The sequence below is a fragment of the Solanum tuberosum genome, unplaced genomic scaffold (genome assembly GCF_000226075.1).
Source record: "Solanum tuberosum cultivar DM 1-3 516 R44 unplaced genomic scaffold, SolTub_3.0 scf00058, whole genome shotgun sequence".
Taxonomy (NCBI): domain Eukaryota; kingdom Viridiplantae; phylum Streptophyta; class Magnoliopsida; order Solanales; family Solanaceae; genus Solanum; species Solanum tuberosum.
Genome location: NW_006238982.1, coordinates 336014 through 359032, shown reverse-complemented (window position 1 = coordinate 359032; position 23019 = coordinate 336014). Strand labels below are relative to the sequence as shown.

Sequence of the window (23019 nt, the reverse complement as noted above, 5' to 3'; positions counted from 1 at the left end):
AATGGCATAACATGACAACTTATAGATTTAATTAGTAATGGCTTGAGAGCCGATAAATGTCATGGCGTGCACAGTGAAACACTAGCTTCGTCATCGTTTCTGGTGCTTTTTCCATCTATTTTTTGATGTCCACCAACAGACATTTGTGGACACTTTTTTCTTTTAAAAGAAGAAAAATTGGCATAACATGACAACTTATAGATTTAATTAGTAACGGCTTGAGAGCCGATAAATGTCATGGCGTGCACAGTGAAACACTAGCTTCGTCATTGTTTCTGGTGCTTTTTCACAGTGAAATTATAGCTTGTTCCTGTTCATAAACGTCTAATATCTTGAATTGAGCAACGTAGTAATCATCTTCCAATGATGTGGAATGATGGGATTTTGTGACGAAGAAGAATAGCTGGAGGGGCAAGTAAAAGGAAGTAGTGGCGAGTTGTTGGTGATGACAGATTCATTAAAGCTCGAAGAAGAGTAGAACTTCTACTGTAGAAGTGATGATTATTCATTCCTTGGTTTCATTTCTGATGCAGCGCGAGAGAGAAGCATGGGTGGATTCTCTGCTACCCTTTTTGAGAAATTCCCTCTCTAACACCTGTATTTGGGCTATTTTTGGGTGAGTATCATGTATTTGGGTCGGTATGGGAAAAACTACATAAATGAACTATAAAACTCAAAATAATTACATGTTCATATCCCAATCCAAAGTAATTCAAGAAATACACATTCTCTAGAATTTTTTTTTACAGCCCATACCCCTCATTCATTAAGGCCAATAATTTTTGTTTAACTGATACTAAATCAATATTATATAATGTATTGGTATCATTATGACTGATAATTTCACTTAATTAATACGAAATCAGTATAATATACTGTATTGGTATCACTAAGGTTTTTTGTTCAGAAATTACTCATTTGTCAATGATACTATAAGAGTATATGTATATTGTTGTGGTATATATTATCATTGACTAATGAGTAATTTCTAAATAAGAAACCTTAATGATACCATAACAATATACATATACTCTTATAGTATCATTGCCTAATGAGTAATTTCTGAACAAGAAACCTTAATGATACCACAACAATATACATATACTCTTATAGTATCATTGCCTAATGAGTAATTTCTGAACAAGAAACCTTAATGATACCACAACAATATACATATACTCTTATAGTATCATTGACAAATGAGTAATTTCTGAACAAAAAACCTTAATGATACCAATACAGTATATATATACTGATTTAGTATTAGTTAAGCGAAGTTATTAGCCTTAATGATACCAATATAATATATGATATCGATTTAGCATCAGTTAAGCGGAATTAGTTGGAGGGGGGGGGGGTATATATTGTAATTATTTAGTAGGGTATGAATGTAAAGGGGTATATGTTTGTAATTATTTTGTTTTTATGGGGTATTTTCTTAGTTTCCCTTTCTTTTTAATTAATTTGGGCGGGGTTTTAATTTTTGTTAGAAATTTAATAAATTTCAGGTCGACGGATAGGATTAACACACATGTATCATCGTTAGTATAAAGAGTGTATATGCTCTAAAATTTGGACGATAAGGAAATAAATGTACTAATAGTATAACGAAGGATATACGCATACCATTTCGAAAGTATATTTGTTCTTTTTCCCATAAATATTCTCTGTTTAAAATCCTCTTTCTGCCATCAGTGATCATTCACTAGCCTAACAACATTGAGTCTATGAGATTATGTTTGTTTAGTCAAATTAGCTCATATTTGGATTAGCTGATTAAAAAGTTGATAAGCATCATCAAGTGTTGAAAATTACTTTTTAAGTGGTCCACACAGTTATATGTAGGGTTGTTCATGGTTATGGTTAAAAAATCAAACTGAACAACAATCTGAACCAAATCGATTAAAAAAACTGATATTTGGTGTGATTTTGTTAGGTTTGATTTTAAATTTCATAAATCAATACTATTGATTTGATTTTGATTTTATTAATAAAAAACGCAAAAACAATCAAATCGAATCGAGAAATTATATATATAAATTTTATAATTAATTATATATTATTTATAAATAAAATATAAATATTTTGTTAAATTTTAATTAACTTAAGTCTTTAACTTAAATTTTAGCCTAACTATTGAAACCTTAAGTCCAAGTCCATCAAAATGTATTACTTTAGTGTTTACCTACTCTACCTCACATCAGATAATCACACTTTCTCTTAACTGAATCACTTTGTTCATGTAATAATAACTATATTATTGCTTAATTAAATCCAAAGTAACTTTCATGTGGATTATTTCAGTATTAGGTGTCTGTACCCATCGAGATGTGTATGCCCAGAACAAATTTATTACTTTCAAATAAAAAAAAATAAAAAAAATGAACCGTACCGACAACAACCAAATTGACGGTCTATTTTTGTACAATTTGATTTTAAAATTTAAAAACCGACTAAATTAATTTGGTTTTGGTCTTAACCAATAACCGATCCAAATCGAACCATGAACACCCCTAGTTATATGATTGAATAGAATGACATTGAAACGTGATGATGATGAATTTTTTTTTGTTGGGAAGTAGGAAAACATATAAGTAGTTTTGATCATTGATAAGGTGAATTGGGTCACTACTTGTTGTCTTATATGTACTCTATCAAGTGAACCAGGTCTCCAGACATGAATGCAGACAGCTTCTACAAATGGCAGAAGTAAATGAGCGAACAAAGAAACAAAAACATAGCTGAAATAAAGGAGCAAAAGAGGAAAGAAATAAAGAGCACAATTAAAGTCCAAAGAGGAATCAAAGTTTTCTTATAGGATGAAATTTCTTTTAAGGGAGAAAATCAATCAAAGTTTCCTTATAGGATGAAACTCGTAAGAAAAAGATTTTCTGATAGGAAAACAAGACCCATTCAAAGTAAGAGTCCTAGTTCGTGATAAATTAGGGTATGGAAAATCTCTAGTATATATATGACGTGAAGATCATTGAAAGTCGCACCTATTGAATATCCACGAAAGTCATCATCTTGAGAGCAATAGCCATTGGAGTAAAACTGCAAGGCTTCGTCACAGCAACACTGGAACCAGGTTCATGAGTTGTGTACGAATATGAACTATTGAATGTTGAAGTCTGAGTAATTAAAGTCTAGGGTTATTAGTCTTTGTTGATTTGTTTATGTTTATTATTGAGTTGTAATTATTCCTAGATTGAAGAGCAAGAAGTGGGTTTGACTTCTTGAAGAGAATTTGTGATAATTGTAACAAGAAGTGGGTTTGACTTCTTGGAGAGTAGAGAAAATGATTATAGTTAATCGTTAGAGAGGATTGTAACAAGAAGCGGGTTTGATTTGAGTAGAGTATTCGATTATAGTTAATCATTGAACAGTTTGACTTAATTATTGAGGTGATGAGCTAGAGTTGGTCCCTTTGATTATAGAGTTGTAATCTAAAGTTGCTCTTTGAAGTTAGTGAATTTTAGTGAAATCCTACGATGTGTAGGTCGTGGTTTTTTTATTCCCTTGAGCAAGGAAGGTTTCCACGATAAATCAATTGTTATTTACTTTATGTTCTAATACGACTCCAAAAATCAGGTTCCTAGAAATAACTGTTGGTGCGTAGTTTTTTTCATAAATAGTTGTGTGTTTAGTAAAAGAATGTTGATAAGCATGCACTTTATTTTTTCAAAAATAATTAAAATGCCCTTACCGAGATAGGGGCATTATTGGTCCAATTTACTAACTATGAAGGTGTTTTTGTCCTATTTCTAATAGTTAAGTGGCATTTTTTGATCGAAAAGCAAACATAGACATTTTAATCCTAATTTCGATAAATTTTTTTAACTCAATGATAATCTGTAGCTAGTATACATATGTCCTTTGGATGAACACTTTGTGTGCACTGAATAAACTTTCACGGTGCATTTCCAATAATTGAGTAGCATTTTTTGCCTCTTTCTGTAAAATATAAGTATAGAAATATCTTTAAATGAAAAAGGGTCAACGACAAAATTAAATAGAGTGGAAGTTGGGGGTTTCGTCTTGGGAATGGTATTTAGGTGTTAATTTGACCGATTTAATAACTTATGCAAAACATCAATTCAAGAAAATAGATATACCTAGCAGGGCAATACAACTAGACTTTCCATAGCCCTATTTAGAAAATGAGTACGAAAAAAAGGGACATGAGATTTTCACAGGACAATTCGAAGAAAAATGAATTTTCACGGTCCAATTAATTATCGCTAAATTTACTAAACATATAAACTGTTTTTCAGTATTCAATTTCAAAATCCTTACAAGTAATTTGACGCTTGCCTATATAGCGAACAAAAAAATTGATTCTTCATGACAATAATGCATATAAAAGAAATGATTAGCCTATACAATATCTTTTCTTCCTAGCGTGCATGTACAAACTTTAACTTACCACAAAATTAAATTTCTCATATCATTTTCTATAGCATGAATTTGTCATTTATCTAGTTGAATTAAATATTTAACCTCCCTAATTGGAAGATGATATTGAAAAGAGTAAAAGGTTTCAACTCCACGAGACAATGTCAATTTAGCTAAGTAATCCGCCACTTATTCCAATTTAATATTCCTAAAATTCACGTGTCTTTAAAAATCCACTTCACTCATTTAAAAAATTACTTTACATGAAATTTTTGGAATCAAGAATTAGTTTTAGGAAAGGGTAGTTGGGCCTCCAATGGTTGGAGTGATCCAAGGTTCATGTCGAAAGCTATTGTGTTCATCGCCAACTGAGCTTCCATTGAAGGTCCAACTAGCATTGTTTCTGTCCCTTTAGGATGCTTTCCGAATCAAGAATGGCCGCTTGGGAGAATTAATTATAAAATGAATGAATTGAGACAGCATAACTGCAATATTAATATTAATATTAAAATTGGATCAAATTTACTTACTTTATTTAATTGAAGATTTATTGTGCTATGTTAAATATTACAAGGACCGTAAAAGGAATTAAGTAATTATGCAAGAACCAAAATTACTATTTTATATGAAGGAGTAACCTGATATTCCACAACAATAATCAGGAAAAAAAACTAGTAAATTTAATATTGCTATTTTAATAGTATAACTACCTTTCAATTTTCTTTCAAAGATCATCACAAGATTTCATCAAACATGAACCTTGTGAATTAACTTGAAATTAAAATACGAAAACCTAGGATCCCAATACAGTCCAACCTCATCATTGACGCGCAAGCCGCAATTCCAAAATAGATCCACACAAACGAGTGCATAGTCCCCATTAGGCAACATCTCAACAAAAATCCCTTCATTCTGATAATTTTTAGGGTTGTTCTCTTCAGTAACATCCCATAAATTAATATTCTTCCTATCTCCAGACGTTACAAGTCTGATGGTGTCCAACGTACAGTATCAAAAAACATGCTCGAAAGCCATGGCAAACGGCAACACAAGCTTTACGACGACCGTCTCATAATGTGTTATCATCTTTTTAATCGTCCATGGATTTTGTAGGTCTATGATCAGAGCTGGATAGATATCTCGTATTTCTACTAAGTGACGAGTCACTATCCATAGGGTGTTTCTTTCTCTGCAGGCTTCTTCTTTAGCTTTTGATGGAAGAAAATTGTAGAAGAAACTTTTCTTCATAGTATAATAATTATAATAGATAAATGTTTGATGAATTTTTAAGGTGAGCAAAAGTCTGGGATTTATAGGATGTAACTATTACAATTTTAGTTGAAAGTATTATTTACTATATAATCTGTAATAAATGACTAACATATCTCGAGCATACTCAAGTCAAATTAAATTAATTGTACACGTAAAATTGAGTTGTATCCTCAGTCCGGGTGACACCAATGCCACTCCCCTTTCTGCATTATCATTACATTTGTTTTCATTGTCACGCTTCGAGCCTACACCCTAAAGGTGATCGACACTCGGAGATCATTGTTGATCCCAATCGAATCCTTGGTCAGGCTTACTATGGTACATAAATAGGATACACAAAAGCTTTAATAAATGAGCATTTAAAACATTTAAGGGTCTAATCTTATGTAAAACATAAATTGGGTAGTTTGGTCTTTTCCTTTTTTCCTTCTAAGCCTAGACAAGTTTTTCTTCACCCAATTAAGGGTCTAATCTTATGTAAAACCATTGTTTCACGTTCTTTAGCGCTTACAGAAATTAGAGCAAGGTTTCAAGAGGAGAAAAGTTAGGTTTCAAGCGTTCTTTAATATTTGTTGATTTTCACCAAGAACATTGTTCTTTCCAAGTATGTAAGGCTTCTCACAATGTTGGACTTGTTCTTCCTCACGCCTTACATCTCAATTTAGTCAAGAAATCGTTATATCTAAAGGATTAATTCGTAGTTCTTGATTTTTAGTTCAACTTTTTAACAATGGAGGTTTTGATTCTTTTGTGTTGTGAATCCTTGGTAAAAGTTATGTTTTCAAAGAGATTGTATGAAAGTTCTCATGTAATCATGTTGGTTTTGAGAATAAAGAAGAGTTTAGGAGAAATTTCTCAATTCTAAACTAAGTTGGAGTCCTAATTTAAGCTTGAAAATTCATCGGGGTGCTCGGGAAGGCCCTGGGGCGGCGCGCCATGATAACGCCAAGGTTTGACTTCAGAAGTTCAGGCCCTAGGGGGACGTGCCATTGTCATGCCTCGAGCCTATACCCTGGGTGGGACTGACACTCGAGAACCATTGCTGGTCCGATGCGAATCCTTGGCCTGGCTTAACTCATAGCGGAAGACTTACTCATGATAAAAGCACTTAAAAAAAGTAAACTGTAACTCAATAGATAACTTAGAATGTTTTTGAAATAAACATTCTACTAGCCAAAGTGGCAACTCAAGTCTCAACATAACAATTGAAAATGGAAAATATTCATGAACTAACAATAACTAACTGTCTATGAAGCCTCTAATATCTGAGATGGACGTCGGAACAAGACCCACGACATCCTAATAAACTAAAATGAATAAGCAATAAAAGGGATCCTCCGGAAGCAAGGAGGCTCACCAACAACTCTGAAGCTCAACTGGATCAACGAAACACTGGATGCTGATCCTGGTTACCTGTATCTGCATCATAAAAGATGCAGGTCAAATGGCATCAGTACATTGAATGTACGAGCATGCGAGGGGAATTCTAAAACAAGACATAAGCTTGAAAGGGAACTGAAAGAACTTACCTGATCTCAACTCAACTCAAACCATTTCAATATAAAGTAGTAATATAAATGCAATATAAAGAAAAGCTTTAAAACATGTGGATAACAACTCTGTGTATTGAAAAATACAACAATAACTCAATTTGTATATGAAAATATAAATAACTCTGTGTATATAAGAATACAAAATATCTCTGTGGGAGTTTCTCTAACCGACAACCATCACTATAAGCTATGTGATGATACAACGTTTTGCCTCACGCTGCCGGGGCCGTCCTATGCCTTGCCGGGGGTATAGAACCTAACTACTAAGTGGATCCACTAATCTATGCTAAAAAATACTAAGGAATCATCTAAAAGTATGACCCTTTTCTACCCATGTTGGCTATACGGTTTATGGAGACCTTGAGTTATCTGAACTCAACTTGTCCCCAAATCGGTGCTCAATACTACTCCCAAAATGTAACTAGCTCATGTGTTTAAAAACATAACTCTTTCTGTGGTTTGGGATAATTACTCAAAAACTAGCTCAAAAACTCACTCGAAAATCGGTGTTTCCTGTCTTGCTTAAATGTGAAAACATTTACTCTTTGGGAATACTTAGTTCCCATATGCTCTTTTGAAGAAAATGAACTTCACACTTTACTCTTACTCAACTCAAAGCTTAAGTCTTAAAACAAGTTTAAAACATATGTAAAAGACTTTTGAAAAGACTCTAAGAACTCTCTTGACTTAACTCTTAGCTCTACCTTGAATTTGAATTATGGATTCGAGGGTTATGATCTCATGTTATAGATGATCTATCGATGTTTAAACGTACCTTAGAGTGTAGAAAACGACTAGAAAACATAGGTATGATTGGAGGGAACTCAAACGGAAAGAAGAGGGAAAAGGTAGAGGACCTGGCTTACTGAGTGGCGCAGGGTGCCAGAGCCCTAACTATAGAAGCTGGCTTGGGGCACACTGAGTGGCGCGGCACCCCAGAGGCCAAACTACAGACGCTTCATGCTGGTGCGCTGAGTGGTGCGGTGCACCAGCCCCCTGCCCAGAAAACCCACAAATTTTCTTATTCGTTTTCGACCCTAATTTGTCTAGATTCGATTGGTTCCTTCCCCAAACGCTTAGATTTGAATACCCAACCAAAGTGTACAAGAATCTACTAAAAACAACCTCAAATTTCATGCAATTAACTCAAAACCTCAACAATCAAGATCCCAATAAAAACTTTAACAAAATCCATCAAGAACTTAATTACTCTACTTTCAAGAACATAAATATGCTGAATCAAATCATGATTGGAGCGTGGGTGAACGAACCCAACGCCATGTGATCTCACATACCTCGTAGGGATTAACCCTTGGCAAAATCCGTAAGAGAAACTCAAGAACGCGACGAACCTTGGCTTTTATCCTCTTTTCTCTTCTCTCAAAGCCCTAGAAAATTTTTGTAATGCATAAACTAAACCAAATCAGTTTATACCCCAATTAAATTACTAAAATTGAATTAAACTAATTGGGTAGGGAAAACACCAAAATACCCCTCTTAAATCCGGGTAACTTTCCTTAACTGGATAACCCAACTTCGAACGGGCATATCTCCCTCATACGAGCTCAAAAATTAGCAAACTCGGTGGCGTTGAAAAGATAATTCAAAGAACTTTCATTTGATATCTTATGGCACACCTAAATCATCTTGTACTGAGAGGTATGATCATTTGAAGTTGACCCAAAACTCATACTTAGCATAACTTTCCAATATTTCCAAATTTAATATTTCCAAAAATGGTCTCTTTCTAATTCTAGTTCTTTCAATTAGCGAGGTGTTACACGCCAGCAGTACGCCAATGCCTGACTTTAAAAGTTTAGGCCCTGGGGCGACGTGCCAGCAGTGCGCCAAGGCCTGACTTCTGAAGTTCAGGGTCTGGCGCCCTGCGCCAGCAGTACACCAATGTTTGTTGGGTCGATTCTTTTCTTTGTTTCATCCGACACCTGTTCCTTTAAGTTGTTTCTACATTTTCCTTCTCGATACTAGCTCCTATAAGCTCTATTCACCTTTGAAAATCCCTACATGTCCTAATCACGTGTCTAAGTGCATTCAAAACTAAAGTGAGTTTACATGAAAAGTTTACGGACTCTATTTTCAGAAGAAAAAAAATATATAACAGTTTTCAGTTGCTATGCATATCAATCTTGGGCTTGAAAGATAAGTCCATAAGAATATGTTTAAATATAAGTATGAGTTTTGTTTTTTAAAAGTACTTCACTAAAGTAATAGTCTCTTTCTTTGCAAAGGGTGAATTGAGCACTATCGATATTTTTAAATTATTTTGGGAGTAGTATCGAGCACCAAATTGGGTTAGAGTCTTTTATAACTCAAATGCCCCATAAAACTACGTAGCCAGCGTAGGATAGGATAGCATTGATTCGTCATGCAACTCTTCACTGCCTCTGAGAAGGCCTATTAGATGGATCCATAGTTACACTACCTTATCATCCTTTCCCCCGAAAAAGTATAGGATGGCCCTTGCAACATGAGCGAAACGTTTTATCATTGCTAGGCTCATGGTAATGGTTGTCGGTTAGAGAAACTACCCACAATTAAAGGATATTATTTTCATATTGCTTTTATTGCATATCTTATTGTAAAGCTTAAATGGTTTACACTTCATATCCATGTATTGATTCAGTTGAGTTTCTTTCAGTCATTCAGTTCGGTTACTGTTTTATTCAGCCGTATTACATACTCGTACATTCAATGTACTGACGTCATTCGACATGCATCTTTTATGATGCATATACAGGTGTTCATGATCATTAATAGGCTCTTCGTTAAGATCATCTTACACTCGTAGACAATATTTAGTGAGACATCCTTGCTTCTAGAGGACTCAAACTCCATTTAGTTTTTAGTAGTATTTGAGGTGTCGTGGGTCTTGTCCCGACATCTATGTTGAAACAGTTATAGGCTTCATAGACTGACATAATTAGATGTTTTCCATTGTTTCTCAAGATGTTTATTTAACTTATGAATTATGTTAAGTATTTCAAGACTGTGTTTTAAAATTTTCCTTTGAATGTCTATATGCTCATCTATTTAGGCTTTTGCGTATCTTTAAGAGTCATGTGAGTCGTAGTTAGTCAGGTCAAGGGTTCACTAGAGGATCAGAAATGGTTCTTGAGTGTTGATCATGTCCAGGGTGTAGGCTCAGATCGTGACATGGATAAAACATCTCACTATAATAAAAATTAAAGAATAAACTATTAGTGTTAGTAAAAAAATTAAAGATTAAAGTATCAATATCCCTTAAAAAAGAATTTCATTTTCTAATAAAATTTAAAACATTTTTTAACCCCACTCCACCACCTCTCCTTCTTTACCCCCCTCACACCACTCACTCTTTCCTAAACATTTTTTAAATATTATTTTTATTTTTTAAAAGAAAAAAATTACTCCATCTCATCTAATCCTCTGCTTTCCATTTTTTATAATTTTTTATTTTTCGTTAGATATATACATATGTTTTTAGAAAAATATTTTTTATTTGCATTCCGAAATGAAAAAAAAATCTTGCAATTTTTTATTTGCATACCGAACATAAATGAAAATTTTATTTAAAAATAAATCTTGCAACAAGTAGAAAATACTTTCATAAAAATATATGTATATATCTAATACAAATTGAAAAAAAATTGGAAGTAGAGAGTTAGGTGGAGTGTGGTAGAATTTTATTTTTTCTAAAATAAAAATAATATCTATTTTTTTAGGAAGGAAGGAAGGGGGATTTGGGGGAGGAGGGGGGATGACGTAAGATTGTTTTAAAAAAAATTATAAATTTTTTTAATAAAAAATTGGGGAAGGGGGAGGGGGTATAATGGGAGGAGGTGGTGGAGTGTGATAATAAAAATATTTTAAATTTTATTTTTAAAAAAATACAATTTCTTTCTTTGGGATAATGATATTTTTGTCTTTAAGTTTTACTTAATACTAACAATTTATTCAATTTTTGTTAAGATAGAATGCTTTGTCCATACATAGAATTAGCAAATTTTTTAAATAAAAGAAAGACGATAGTACACACACCATTAAGAAATGTATTAAAAGAGATGTGTATTTCTCAAACTAATGAGTGATAGTTTAGATATAAAACTAACACTCCAAATAATTTAGTTATGAATTTAAAAATTAAATAAAATTAAATGTGTTTTTGACACTACAATATGCACTCTATAATCTATGATTCAGATTTATTTTTTAAAAAACCAGCCAATTTAATTAGGGTCAACAATTATATTTCTTCTCCATTACAACCTCTTTCTTCTGCCTAGAGTAATTTAACAAGTTTTGACTTCGTGTTTGGAATTTTTCAGTATGCCATTTTTTATGTGGCAGTAGAGATAGAAGGAAGATGGGGCTAATTATTGACCATGGTTACTGGATCAAATAAAATATGAACCATTTATTATATTAAGGGACACGTGTTATAAATTTAGTATGCAGCTGCCAAATAAAAATAAAAATTTATGAAGGATTATATAGAAGGTGATGTACCAATTTGGGTTGTGGTATAGCGATAGAACTGCTTCACCTCTAACTAGAGATTTCGGTTTCGAGTCTTGGGTATGAAGAAAATCATGTTGGGAACGTCAGACCTAAATGAGTTCTACAGTGCGCGATCTAAATTTAATCGGTTCTAATATGGACTCCAGACACGGAAACAATATTCTGTCCCTTCAATTGTATTTAATATGTTTATGGACATTTTCGGGTTCCACAAACTGAGCTGTCAATAGGCTATTATATATGCTATCCCAAGAATTAATAAATTCAATATAAGGAGTCAGTTATATTGTCAATTATCAGTATCATTTTCTTTGATTTTTTCTTTAATATTAAATGTTTTGTCCCTTTGTGTTTTCCTTTTTAATAAGAAAAAATGTATGAAGAGGCAATTAGTGAGGGATACAATGTCATCTGATGTCTCATCGACAATTAATCATTTTTAAAAATGCTATTTTTAAAATTTGAACATGTAAATAGAGTAATAATTCATGTTTGAACACAAATAATACTCTTAACTTATATAACAAAAACTAAATTTGAGTAAAAGTCTAAACAATAATAAAACATGGTACACAACTTTTATTTGTCAACTATAAACAGTTAAAAACACGTTTTTGAAAATTAACATGAATTAAGTTGATATATATTAATAGAGGCTTTACATTTGATGTTTCATGCTTACCATTTTATGCCTCTTAATAGCTAATGTGAATTTGGGATGTTGAATTTTTGTGAGATCATCTATTTGTTGTATTCATTTTTTACTTAGATTAGATTTTGACGGCATCCATTTTTTCTTGTTCGAACAACTAAAATGCTTTCATATCAAATAATCATATATTTTCTCTGTCCCATTTTATGTAACATATTTTCTTTTTTAGTCCGTTCCAAAAAAGATGTCATCTTACTATAATTAGAAATGAGTCCTTTTTTACCCTTAATAATGATACTGACTGTTATTTGCAGTTTTGATGATTTGACAAACCATGGGACCTTGTAAAGGGACCTGATCCTTGTGTCAATGTACACACAAATGCCAGGCTGTAAAAAGTACAATTGGTTGGTGCACAGTCTCCAACTGTGGCAGAAACCTCGGCCAATGGCATGGCCTTGAAGGTTGTGTCTATTCTTCATAAAGGTTATGTCCAATAGACACAACCTTAGTTTTTGCAACTTGAAAATTCTCAAGAACATTTGCAAAGACCCATTTTCAAGAAGTATCATCCTCAAGAGCAACAGGGACCTGATAGAGCTGCAAGCTGTCTAGTTGTCTTAGGATTATATCTTCCGTACTTACATTGTAAATCTATTCCTAATCTATAAAGGATTCAGATCTCTAGTTCGGTTTGTATAAATCTAAATCGGTTAGAGTTAATTGATTTAGTGGGCAGTGTTGTATCTGCTCAGACAAAATTCTAAGTCATCTATGAGCTAGTTGATTTAGTGGGCAGTGTAGTATCTGCTTAGTTGAATTCTAAGTTATCTAGTGTTGATAGCTTAGTGGGCAGTGTGGTATCTTCTTAGGCTCAATAAGTAATAGAGTTATTACTTAGCTTTGAGATTAATTGCTTAATCTCATTTGGTGTTGTATCTGTGTTTCACTTTTGCTTGACGAGATTAGTGAAAACATTAGAAAATCCTGTGTGACAGGTCGTGGTTTTACTCCCTTGAGCAATGAGGTTTCCACGTAAACTGCTTGTGTTGTCTTTTGGTTGTTGTTTGTGCTTTATTACTGTTCTTGCTGAGTCAAGGGACCCGGTCCGTTGACTGATAGTGGACACACGTATTCTATCACTGACAATTGATTATAATTAAAAAAAATATTATCTTACTATAATTAGAGCTATGTTTTAAGTAATCCTAGAGTATATAACCAAACGCTCACTCACACTCACTTGAGATGATTTGTCTTTTTCCTGAGGAAAGTTGTCCCTAAGTAGTAGTTAACCATATTTTGATTGGTGAGAAGATATTAAATACACAAAGTTTCTTTAAGAAATCGTTATACTTGAGTTAATCAAAGAGGTTTGTGCATAGGATGCAAACTTGATGTATCAGTGATGCGTGACAATTAAAATCTAGTTAGATCTAACTCACCAGCAATAACATCGGACATGATCATAAGTCGTACCTGGTAAGGTTGCTTCTATCCATTATTGAAGGTCTGGAGCAATGATATATGTAGGTCATCTAGTTCTAGAGCAATGTGATCAGAAATAAAGTTTAACAATTATCGGTCCAGATAAGCTTCATTTGTGGAGTAACTATTCTCGGAGAATTCAAGATTCTCTCAAGCAGGGGCTGAAAAATATACTCAAGACATTATTGAGGGCTAAATTATAAGTTCCCCTCACTTGTAACCAATCTGATTCTCATCATAATAGCAATATTAAACTCTTAGTTGTAACATAAACTAAAAGGCTCTCAAATTATTGTTTTTTGATGACATCGTCAAAAATTAATTACATCGAGAAATATTTTATAAAAATAACTTCCTTGTCTTAATTCTATATGACTTATCACTACTCCCCTTTCGCACCATGTCATTACTTTGAAATTTAGTATTTACACATCGATCACTTGATCATTCTCTTTAATTAATCCACGTGTGATTGATTCTCTAATACAAATTCAATGGTTATTCTGAATCAAACATTAATGAGGCATGCATTGTGTGTTTGAAAACTTATGTAAATTTAGACAAGATGTTAGAAAAGGACATGAAGGTAGACTTTCATTGACTTAGATTTCTTGTGAAAAACACCACCTACAAACTACATAAATAGCCGGTCAAAGATGACCAAACTTTAAGAAGAAGAAGGAGGTAGAAATAACGTGGAACAAAACACTCTTCAAATAACTACATCATCATTACATGAAGGCGAAACATAGTTAAAATCCAAGCCATTGTTGTTCTAAGAACTCATTGGGCTATCTGGATCATTTAGAGAAGCTATAGCTGTTTCAATCCTCAACTTCAAAAGATCCCTCTCTTCTTCATCAGCCTAAAAAAAGAGAAATCAAAGTGACTATAGATATTAGGTATATATTTAGTCGATAACAAGTTTTAAAAGTTCATGTCATGTAACAAATAAATTAAAATGGACGAAGTACTATACATATGATTATAGACTTGAAAGATCGTTATGTCCTAGCCAAATGATTAGGTTGTTCACAATAATTGTAAAAATAGAATAAATATAATACATATTGACATTAAATGATCAAAGAGTCTTTTCTTTTTAAAAAAAAAATCGTTCTCCAATAATTAGAACTATTGACGTTAAATAAATATGATTATGTAATTTTCAGTATGCAATTTAAAAAGAATTTTGGCATACACACGTTTATTACTGTGAGGACAGTCTGGATTTTACTGCTAATCATTGACAATATAATAATGCTAAGCCCTATAATAATGTACTGCACTAATTGAACTTTATTTTTATTTTATCAAGTGGACCAATAAATATTGTTTTCTTAATAGGAACATAAATTATAAAAATGGCCCCACATCCTTGACAAAAATATTGGACCATGTATTAGTTTTCAAAATATTGACTCGTGGATTATTTTTGGCCTAATCATCAATATAATGCATATTATAAGTTTGCTTGGAAAATTGATCTACGTATTGTCTCAACCATTCAATTAAATAATTTATCAAATTTATTAAAATAAAATAATGTAAATATTTAGGTGCTTATCTTTTGTTAATTCCTTTTTAAAAGGGGAATTTCTTGATTTTATATTGTGTATGACCTATGGCCAATCATGATTTCAGGGAAAAAAAAGATTTATGCTACATTTGGTTCACTTGAACCTTAAGAGCGTGGATATCACGATCCACAAATTTGTCTTTTGCACAAACAACATTTTTATGTAAATAGATCTCCTTTTAAAAAAATTAAAAATAAAATTTTGGGGTAAGGAAAATAGGAGATCGATTTGCACAGGGAAGAATCAAACTCTCAACAAATTAAGTAAAAGTTTAGATAACTAATTAAATGATCTATTAAGATTTCATGAGATGTTTATTGTGATTTTTTTCCTCCAATTTTTTGGATTAAGAAGGTTATGCAATTTTGAAGGCCTTCTTGAGAGTAACTTTGATATGTTAGGAATCGTTTGATAAGTAAGGATATTTCATGATTAAGTTGTCTATGTCAAAACAAATAATAATAAATATTTGTCATTTGAAAATTAGTTATATATTTGTCTATATCAAAACAAATAAAAATAAATAACTAGCAAAAAAGTGCAAGTGACATATCACATTGAGTTAAATTGTCAATATAGAAAATCTTTCTAAAATCGACCAAATATTATTTACTGTCACCTCAAAACATCAACTATAAGCTTACGCAATGGAAATACAATATATGTTTTTTATTATTTTATATTCAACCTTTTAGCATGTCATTTTTATAAAAATAAAATAAAATTGGACCTTACTCCGATTAAACCTTAATTTATATGATATGGATGCACATGTAAGTTTTGACTTTTGGATGCTTGAAGAAATTACTCAATATAAATTTTAGAAGCAATCACTCACAAATAGAAGAGATATGGACGAATCCAATGCAAGACATAGGGATATATAATTTTATCGACTTCAAGTAAAGTATAAAGGAATAATTGATATGTTGTTTTATTTTTGGAGGGATTATTATTGAAATCGAAAGCAAATGCAAGAAGGAGGGATCTATAATCAGATCAACTCCAAGTAAAGTATAAAGAAACAACTAATATGCTGCTTTGATTTTTTTGGGTGTTATAATTAAAGGCGAAAGCATATCCTATCTTACTAGGGAGCAACTCAAAAATAAAAGAAAATTCCATTTTCAAGAAAAATGTTTTATTAAAAAATATTTTGTAAGAAAACAAGTAATTTCTTATATATATATATATACATTTTTGGATTCGATATATAAATAATAATAAAAATATTATCCTAAACTATTTGTATATAATCTAATCAACAATATAGGTGACTGAACTGAGATAGAGGTGTCAGGTGTGGGGTTGTAAGGATGAGACCGTGGGGTATGGGTGAAGATAAAATGTGTTAAAAGGACGTAAAATAAATCACAATTAAAATTAAATATCACTTGTGCAACTTGTTTTTCTCGAAAGCCATTTTTCTTATTTCTTAAATAAGTAATTTTTCTTCTAACAAAATATTTTTCAACAAATTTAACCAACCAAAATGATTTTTTTTTTAAAAACAAGAATATTTTCCTCCATTAGTGGAAAAAGCAAGGGAACAAAAAACAGAGAAAAGAAAAGAAAAAGATTGTGTTTACCTCAATGAAAGCTGTCTTGAGAAGCCTCCCAGAGAAAGCAGTGATATTTGCACTAATTATTTTGATATTCAAAGATTCAAACACCTCACAAACTTTTACCATTGTGTCTGTTCTTTTGCTGCAAGTAAGGCTCACCACCACTGTCTTTTCTCCCATTGAAGATACCCTCAACTGCAACCCCAATTTTAAATCTATTTTTTTTATTTTTTTAGAACGGACTAAAAAGAAAAACATGTGAGAGACATTATTAATCAATTAATTACCTCAAGAACATCAACAGGGGAAGAAGATGGTGGTGATCTTGTAGTTGATCCTGAAGAATCATATCCATACTGCATCTCAAATCTTCTCGATCTTTTAGGCTTTGAATCAAAACTTTCATCTTGTTCAAATTCAAGATCGGTACTATTCTTCTTTGACGATCTTCCAGATTCAAGCTCTGAAATTTCTCCTCGAATTCTTCTCTCTTGCTTATGCAATTCTTCAATATAATCAATTGCATCTTTGATTATTGAAGCTTTATCCATCTGACCCCAAAAAGTCAACACCCCCAATTAATTAAGTAAAAGCAAATAATCTAAAAACCACTATTCATGGTGTTTTCAATTAGTCTACTCACCTTGCTTATGTTTGGGACCACAGCTCTAAGTGCAAATAACCTCTCATTCAACTTCTTCCTCCTATTCCTTTCTGATACAATGTTCTTCGATGCCATCGATGACTGTGACCCATCCGGCGAACTTGAATCATAATACGATGAAATTGGTTCATCGAAATAGCTACATTCATTCAAGTAAAATTAACACAAGAAAAACAAACAAACAAAAAAACAGAGTTCTTCGAGCATCAATTTAAAGTTTACCTATCGAGTTCTTCAGATTGTAAGAACATGGTTGTTTCCCAATAATTTTTATATTCATCACCAATGTTATCCATCGAGGTGGAGTGAAGATTAAGCACAACAAGACAATTTATGCTTTAAATATCTTTTTTGTGGTTAAAGTGGGTGTGAGCTTTAAAATTTGAGAAGAAGGGCAAGTAGTATATATAGAGGAGAAAAGTGAGCACGTGTTCAATTTTTATTTTTATTTTTTATATTTTGATTTTATAGTTTTAAATATTTTATTTTTAATCTTTCTTGGAAAGCTCTTATTTATCCCTGCCGTCCACATAGAGTGTGGTAGGCCGCATAGTTGATGATATGTGTCTCATTGAATTTTGTTACTCTATCTTAACTTATTATAACTATTTTTATTTCATGCCCAAACAAAAAATATATATTTTTCAACTGTATAAATCTTATTATGTAATTTTCAGTATGCAAATTTAGAAGGAATTTGACATATTCACGTTTATTATGTGAGCATAATACATTTTCTTAAAAAAATAATCTCTTGGTTTCTGTTTACTTGTTCATTTTTTACTTGACATACATATTAGAAAAATAACAATTGATATAATGAATTATCATTTTATTTGTATTAATTGATAGAATTCTCAAATAAATTTACTTATTAAATAAGTTTTACCTTTTAAAAAATATTAACTCTCTAAATAAATTGAGAATATAACAAATAAAAAATGTTTTTTTGATTTATAAAAAAATAACAAATAAATTGAATCAAATAAAAAATTAAAATTGAACAAGTAAAAAGTGATAGGAGGAAGATGGAGTACTGACTAAAGGAGAGTAATTTCAAAAGGACAGTCTGGGTTTTACTGCCAATCATTGACAATAAAATAATGCCACCTTATCCCATATTAATGTATTACGAGGTGATTTGTTAGCTGGTCAAGAAACAACTTATCTATATAATAATTTTTATATATCTTATATTATATTTGATAAGAAGATTAGGAAGAAGGTATTTATAAATAAAATTAATATAATATTTGATTGATAATTTAGAAATTCATATAACTAATATATGTATAAGTTATGATGAAATATATAAATTATTTTATGTAGAATAAAATATGGAATTACGAATACAAAATAATTAATCATTGCATAGCTAATATATATTTGCATAAAATAATACATAAATTTATTTATTACTAATTTTTACATTACTAATACTTATATAAATTTAACTAACTACCAAACAATCCGAAGCACGTAATCGAACTTTTATTTTTATCAAGTGGACCAATAAATATTACTTTCTTAATAGGACCTCAAATTATCAAATGGCCCCACATCCTTGAGAAAAAATATTGGACCATGTATTAGTTTATCAAAATATTGATCCATGGTAATTTTTGGCCTAGCCGTCAATATAGTTCATATTATAAGTTTGTTTGGAAAACTGATCCACATATTGTCTCGACAGTGCAATTAAATAATTTATCAAATTTATTAAAAGAAATAAAATAATTTAAATGTTTAAGTGCTTGTCTTTTGTTAATCCCTTTCAGAAAGGGGTAATTCGTGATTTTATATTGTGTATAAACCTATTACATCTCAGATAATAAATTTTCTCCAAAAGGAATTATAGCCTAAGGAGTTATAATTTAGGTCCGTTTGGCCATGCGATATATGAAATCATAATTTGAAATCATGATATAAACCATGAGATGAAGTTAAAGTTTTGTTTGGACAAACAAATTGAACTTTTTATGTTAGTATGTTTTCTTAAACATAAAAAAACTCATAACTTATAAAAACAATTTAAACTGTCTCAATTCTTTATACAATCTTACCAAATAAGTTATAAGCTCGCATAATAAACTATCACAAAGATATTCTTTAAAAATACAATATTTATTGGTCAAATTTTAATTCAATCAAAAAATAAAATTAAACATGAGTTTTGGTGTACTATTCTTTAATATATATATATATTCCTCCAACATAATACAAACAATCTTCTCACGTTGAACTTGTATTTCTCGTTCATATGATTGAGAAATTGAACCAACATTGTTAGTTTGAGTCATTTGTTGGTCAATTTGGTTGGTAAATATATTTGATAAAAAATAATGAATTTGGTGAATATAAATGGTAGACTAGAAATTGATTTGAAGTAATAAATTCTATGTTAGTGAGAATAATTATTATATGAGATATAAATGGTTTGAAAAGTAATGATATGAATTATAAATTTTATTTACATATGAAATAAATGATTAGTAGATATATATGTGGGGTTGTTTCTACAAAAATATAAACTTCTGGGTTAATTTTTATATTTAAAAAATCTCAAATCATGTTTTTTTGGAGAATATGATTTCATCTCAAGATATGAAATCATGAGATGAAATCAGCATGAAATTGCACATCTAAACGTTAATTTCATATCATGATTTCATATCGCAATTTTATATCACATGTCTAAATGCCTACTAAATATTTATGCTACACTTGGTTTACTTGAACTTTTTATTTTTTATTTTTTATGTTTACTTGAACCTTAAGGCGTGGGTATCACATTTCTGCAAGATCTTTTGTATTTGCACAAACATCGTTTTTACTTAAATAGATATCCTTTTTTTAAAAGAAAAAAAATCAACAAATAAAATTTAGGGAAGGGAAAATAGGGGAGGAATTGCAATTTGCAAGGTAGAAAATTAAATCCTCACCAACTAAATAAAAATTGAGATACTTAACTAATTAAATGAGCTACTAAGATCTCATGAAATGTTTATTATGGTTTTCTTCCTTTTCCAAATTAAAAAGTCTATACAATTACAAAAGCATCCAAGTAACGTTAATCTTTTAGTAGTCATTTGATGAATATCTCATATTAAATTCGAAATTAGATTTATATTGCATTTGATTGACGATATAAATTTATCCCGAGATAAATTTATGTTATCAATCAAATATAATATAGAGTTAATTTCAAACTTAATCTTTAATTTTTTATCTCATTCTATTCAACATGAAATTATTTTATCCCCTTCTAAATAAAATAAATTAATTCAAAAATAATTTGATTCGTGTATCAAAAGTCCCCTTAGCATCTTCTTGAACCAAAAAACCACCAACTAGCTAGTAGTAATAATTTTCTTTCTCAAAGGTTAATGAATGTACTGTAAAATATTACTCTATACTAATAGATCATTTAAAAATTAATTATATATTTGTGTATGTCAAATAAAAATAGATAACCTACAAAAAGCGTAATTGACATATTACATCGAGTTGGATTGTCAATATATAAAATCATTCTTATATCAACAAAGTATTATTTTTCCTATTTACTATTACTTCAAAAAAGATTTTTGTCTATTTCTTGGTGCTCCTGCTCCAAGAAGAAAACAAAAATAATTGGAAAAAGAATACGAACAATTCGAGCATCCAACTAGAAAAAAAAATACTAATCAAAAGAGAGCATCAATTAAAGTTTACCTATCGAGTTCTTCCGATTGTAAGAACTTGGTTATTTTTTAATAATTATTGGGTAACTTACAAAAATTTCACTAGCTTAAAGAGTTAATTTTTTAGATTCATACTACTTTGTATTATTATGAATCTTACCAAATTTTAGACTTCAGATACATGTATCTAACACGTCCAAATACGTCTAGATACCTGTATTTGGGATACATAACGTTAAAATTAAATGTAACTTTTCTAGATACATTGTATTCAAGTGAATTTGCATGTATCTAACTCTCTCGCTCACCTCTCTTCTATCTCGCTCGCCACTCTCCTCTCTCCTTGTATCTGGTTTTCCAGATTCGTGTATCTAGTATCTCAGATACATGTATCTATTCTAGTGTGATTCGCATGTGTCTGAGATACATAGACTATCTCATTCGCCTTCCTACTATCTTGCTTGTCTCTCTCCCTATTTTAGTGTATTTGATAGCAAAAATGCATATATCTAGGTGTATCTGACTTGAACTCTAGTATGAAATTATTAATTAGTGAAGCAATTTGTAATTATTTCAAACTATAAGGAGGTTTAGTAAATATGGTAGAGATGTTTGTCTAACGAGGTAGTTTTTCCTAATTATTATACTCTTCATTAAGACTGTCAAAATTAACTCAAATATAAGTAATCTGACCAATTCATTTAGAATTTAATGAGTTAGACTTAAGATAATTTGAATTGGTTCAATCTCAACCAATGATTTTAAAAGGATCTTCAATTGCACCTACTTTAGCCATATTCAGTCAATTTTAAGACTCTTTATTATATTGATGCAATATATGTTCCCATATTATATGTATGAATTATTATCTACTTTATATCTTCTGAGATTTATCTATCCATTCTTTCTATGTTATAAATTAAAATTTTACTTTTCTATGATCAAAATAACCGAAAGAAATTAAATAATATTTTTTTCATAATATACTTGTTATGTGAATCATCTTAAATATATTTTTATTTGGTTGGTATAATTTTCATAACTTACCTCTTCAAAACCAAAGAACTTATATTTTTTAAAAAAAAATTCTTCAGTTAGAATTTAAATTATGATTACAAAAAGTAAATAACAATATATTAAAATTCTTGAGATTAAGAGGATTATAATCCAACTTGATTTTGAATCCATTTGAGCCCAACTCATCTTAGCCTAAAATAAATTTGAGCAAATCATAACTCAACCCAATTTCTAATTCAATCCATTTTAATCTTTCTAAATTCAACTTAACCTACCTATTAGACACTTCTCTTCTTCACCAATGTTCTCCATCTTCTTTGGAACAAAGGATGGAGTGAGGATGAAGCACAAAGAGACAAGTAATGCTTTAAATATCTTTTATGGTTAAAGGAGGTGTAATAAGCTTTAAATAGTTGAGAAGTAGGTATATATAGAGGAGAAATTAGAGCACGCGTGTGTTTGCTATTCATTTAAAAAAAAAATAATATTTTGATGTTAGTTTTATTTTTTTTATCCTTGTTGGAAAGTTCTTAAATATCCCTGCCGTCCACATAGTGAGAGAGAGTGGTAGGCTATGCATGATTGAATTTCGTCTCTCTCTTAATTTATTTGATAGTAGCTATTTTTCTCCTACC

At 30.8% G+C, this 23019-nt stretch overlaps 1 protein-coding gene across 1 annotated transcript; it reads right to left on the bottom strand.

The window, feature by feature from the left end:
* Positions 1-14443: 14443 nt before the first annotated feature.
* On the bottom strand, positions 14444-18073 carry LOC102606395 (transcription factor bHLH35). The gene is made up of 5 exons (XM_006344463.2): positions 17907-18073; positions 17664-17823; positions 17308-17571; positions 17045-17215; positions 14444-14740 (listed from the first exon to the last, which is right to left on the bottom strand). The coding sequence occupies exons 1-5, from the start codon at positions 17978-17980 to the stop codon at positions 14651-14653; spliced, it is 759 nt and encodes a 252-aa protein (XP_006344525.1). The 5' UTR covers positions 17981-18073; the 3' UTR covers positions 14444-14650.
* Positions 18074-23019: the final 4946 nt, after the last annotated feature.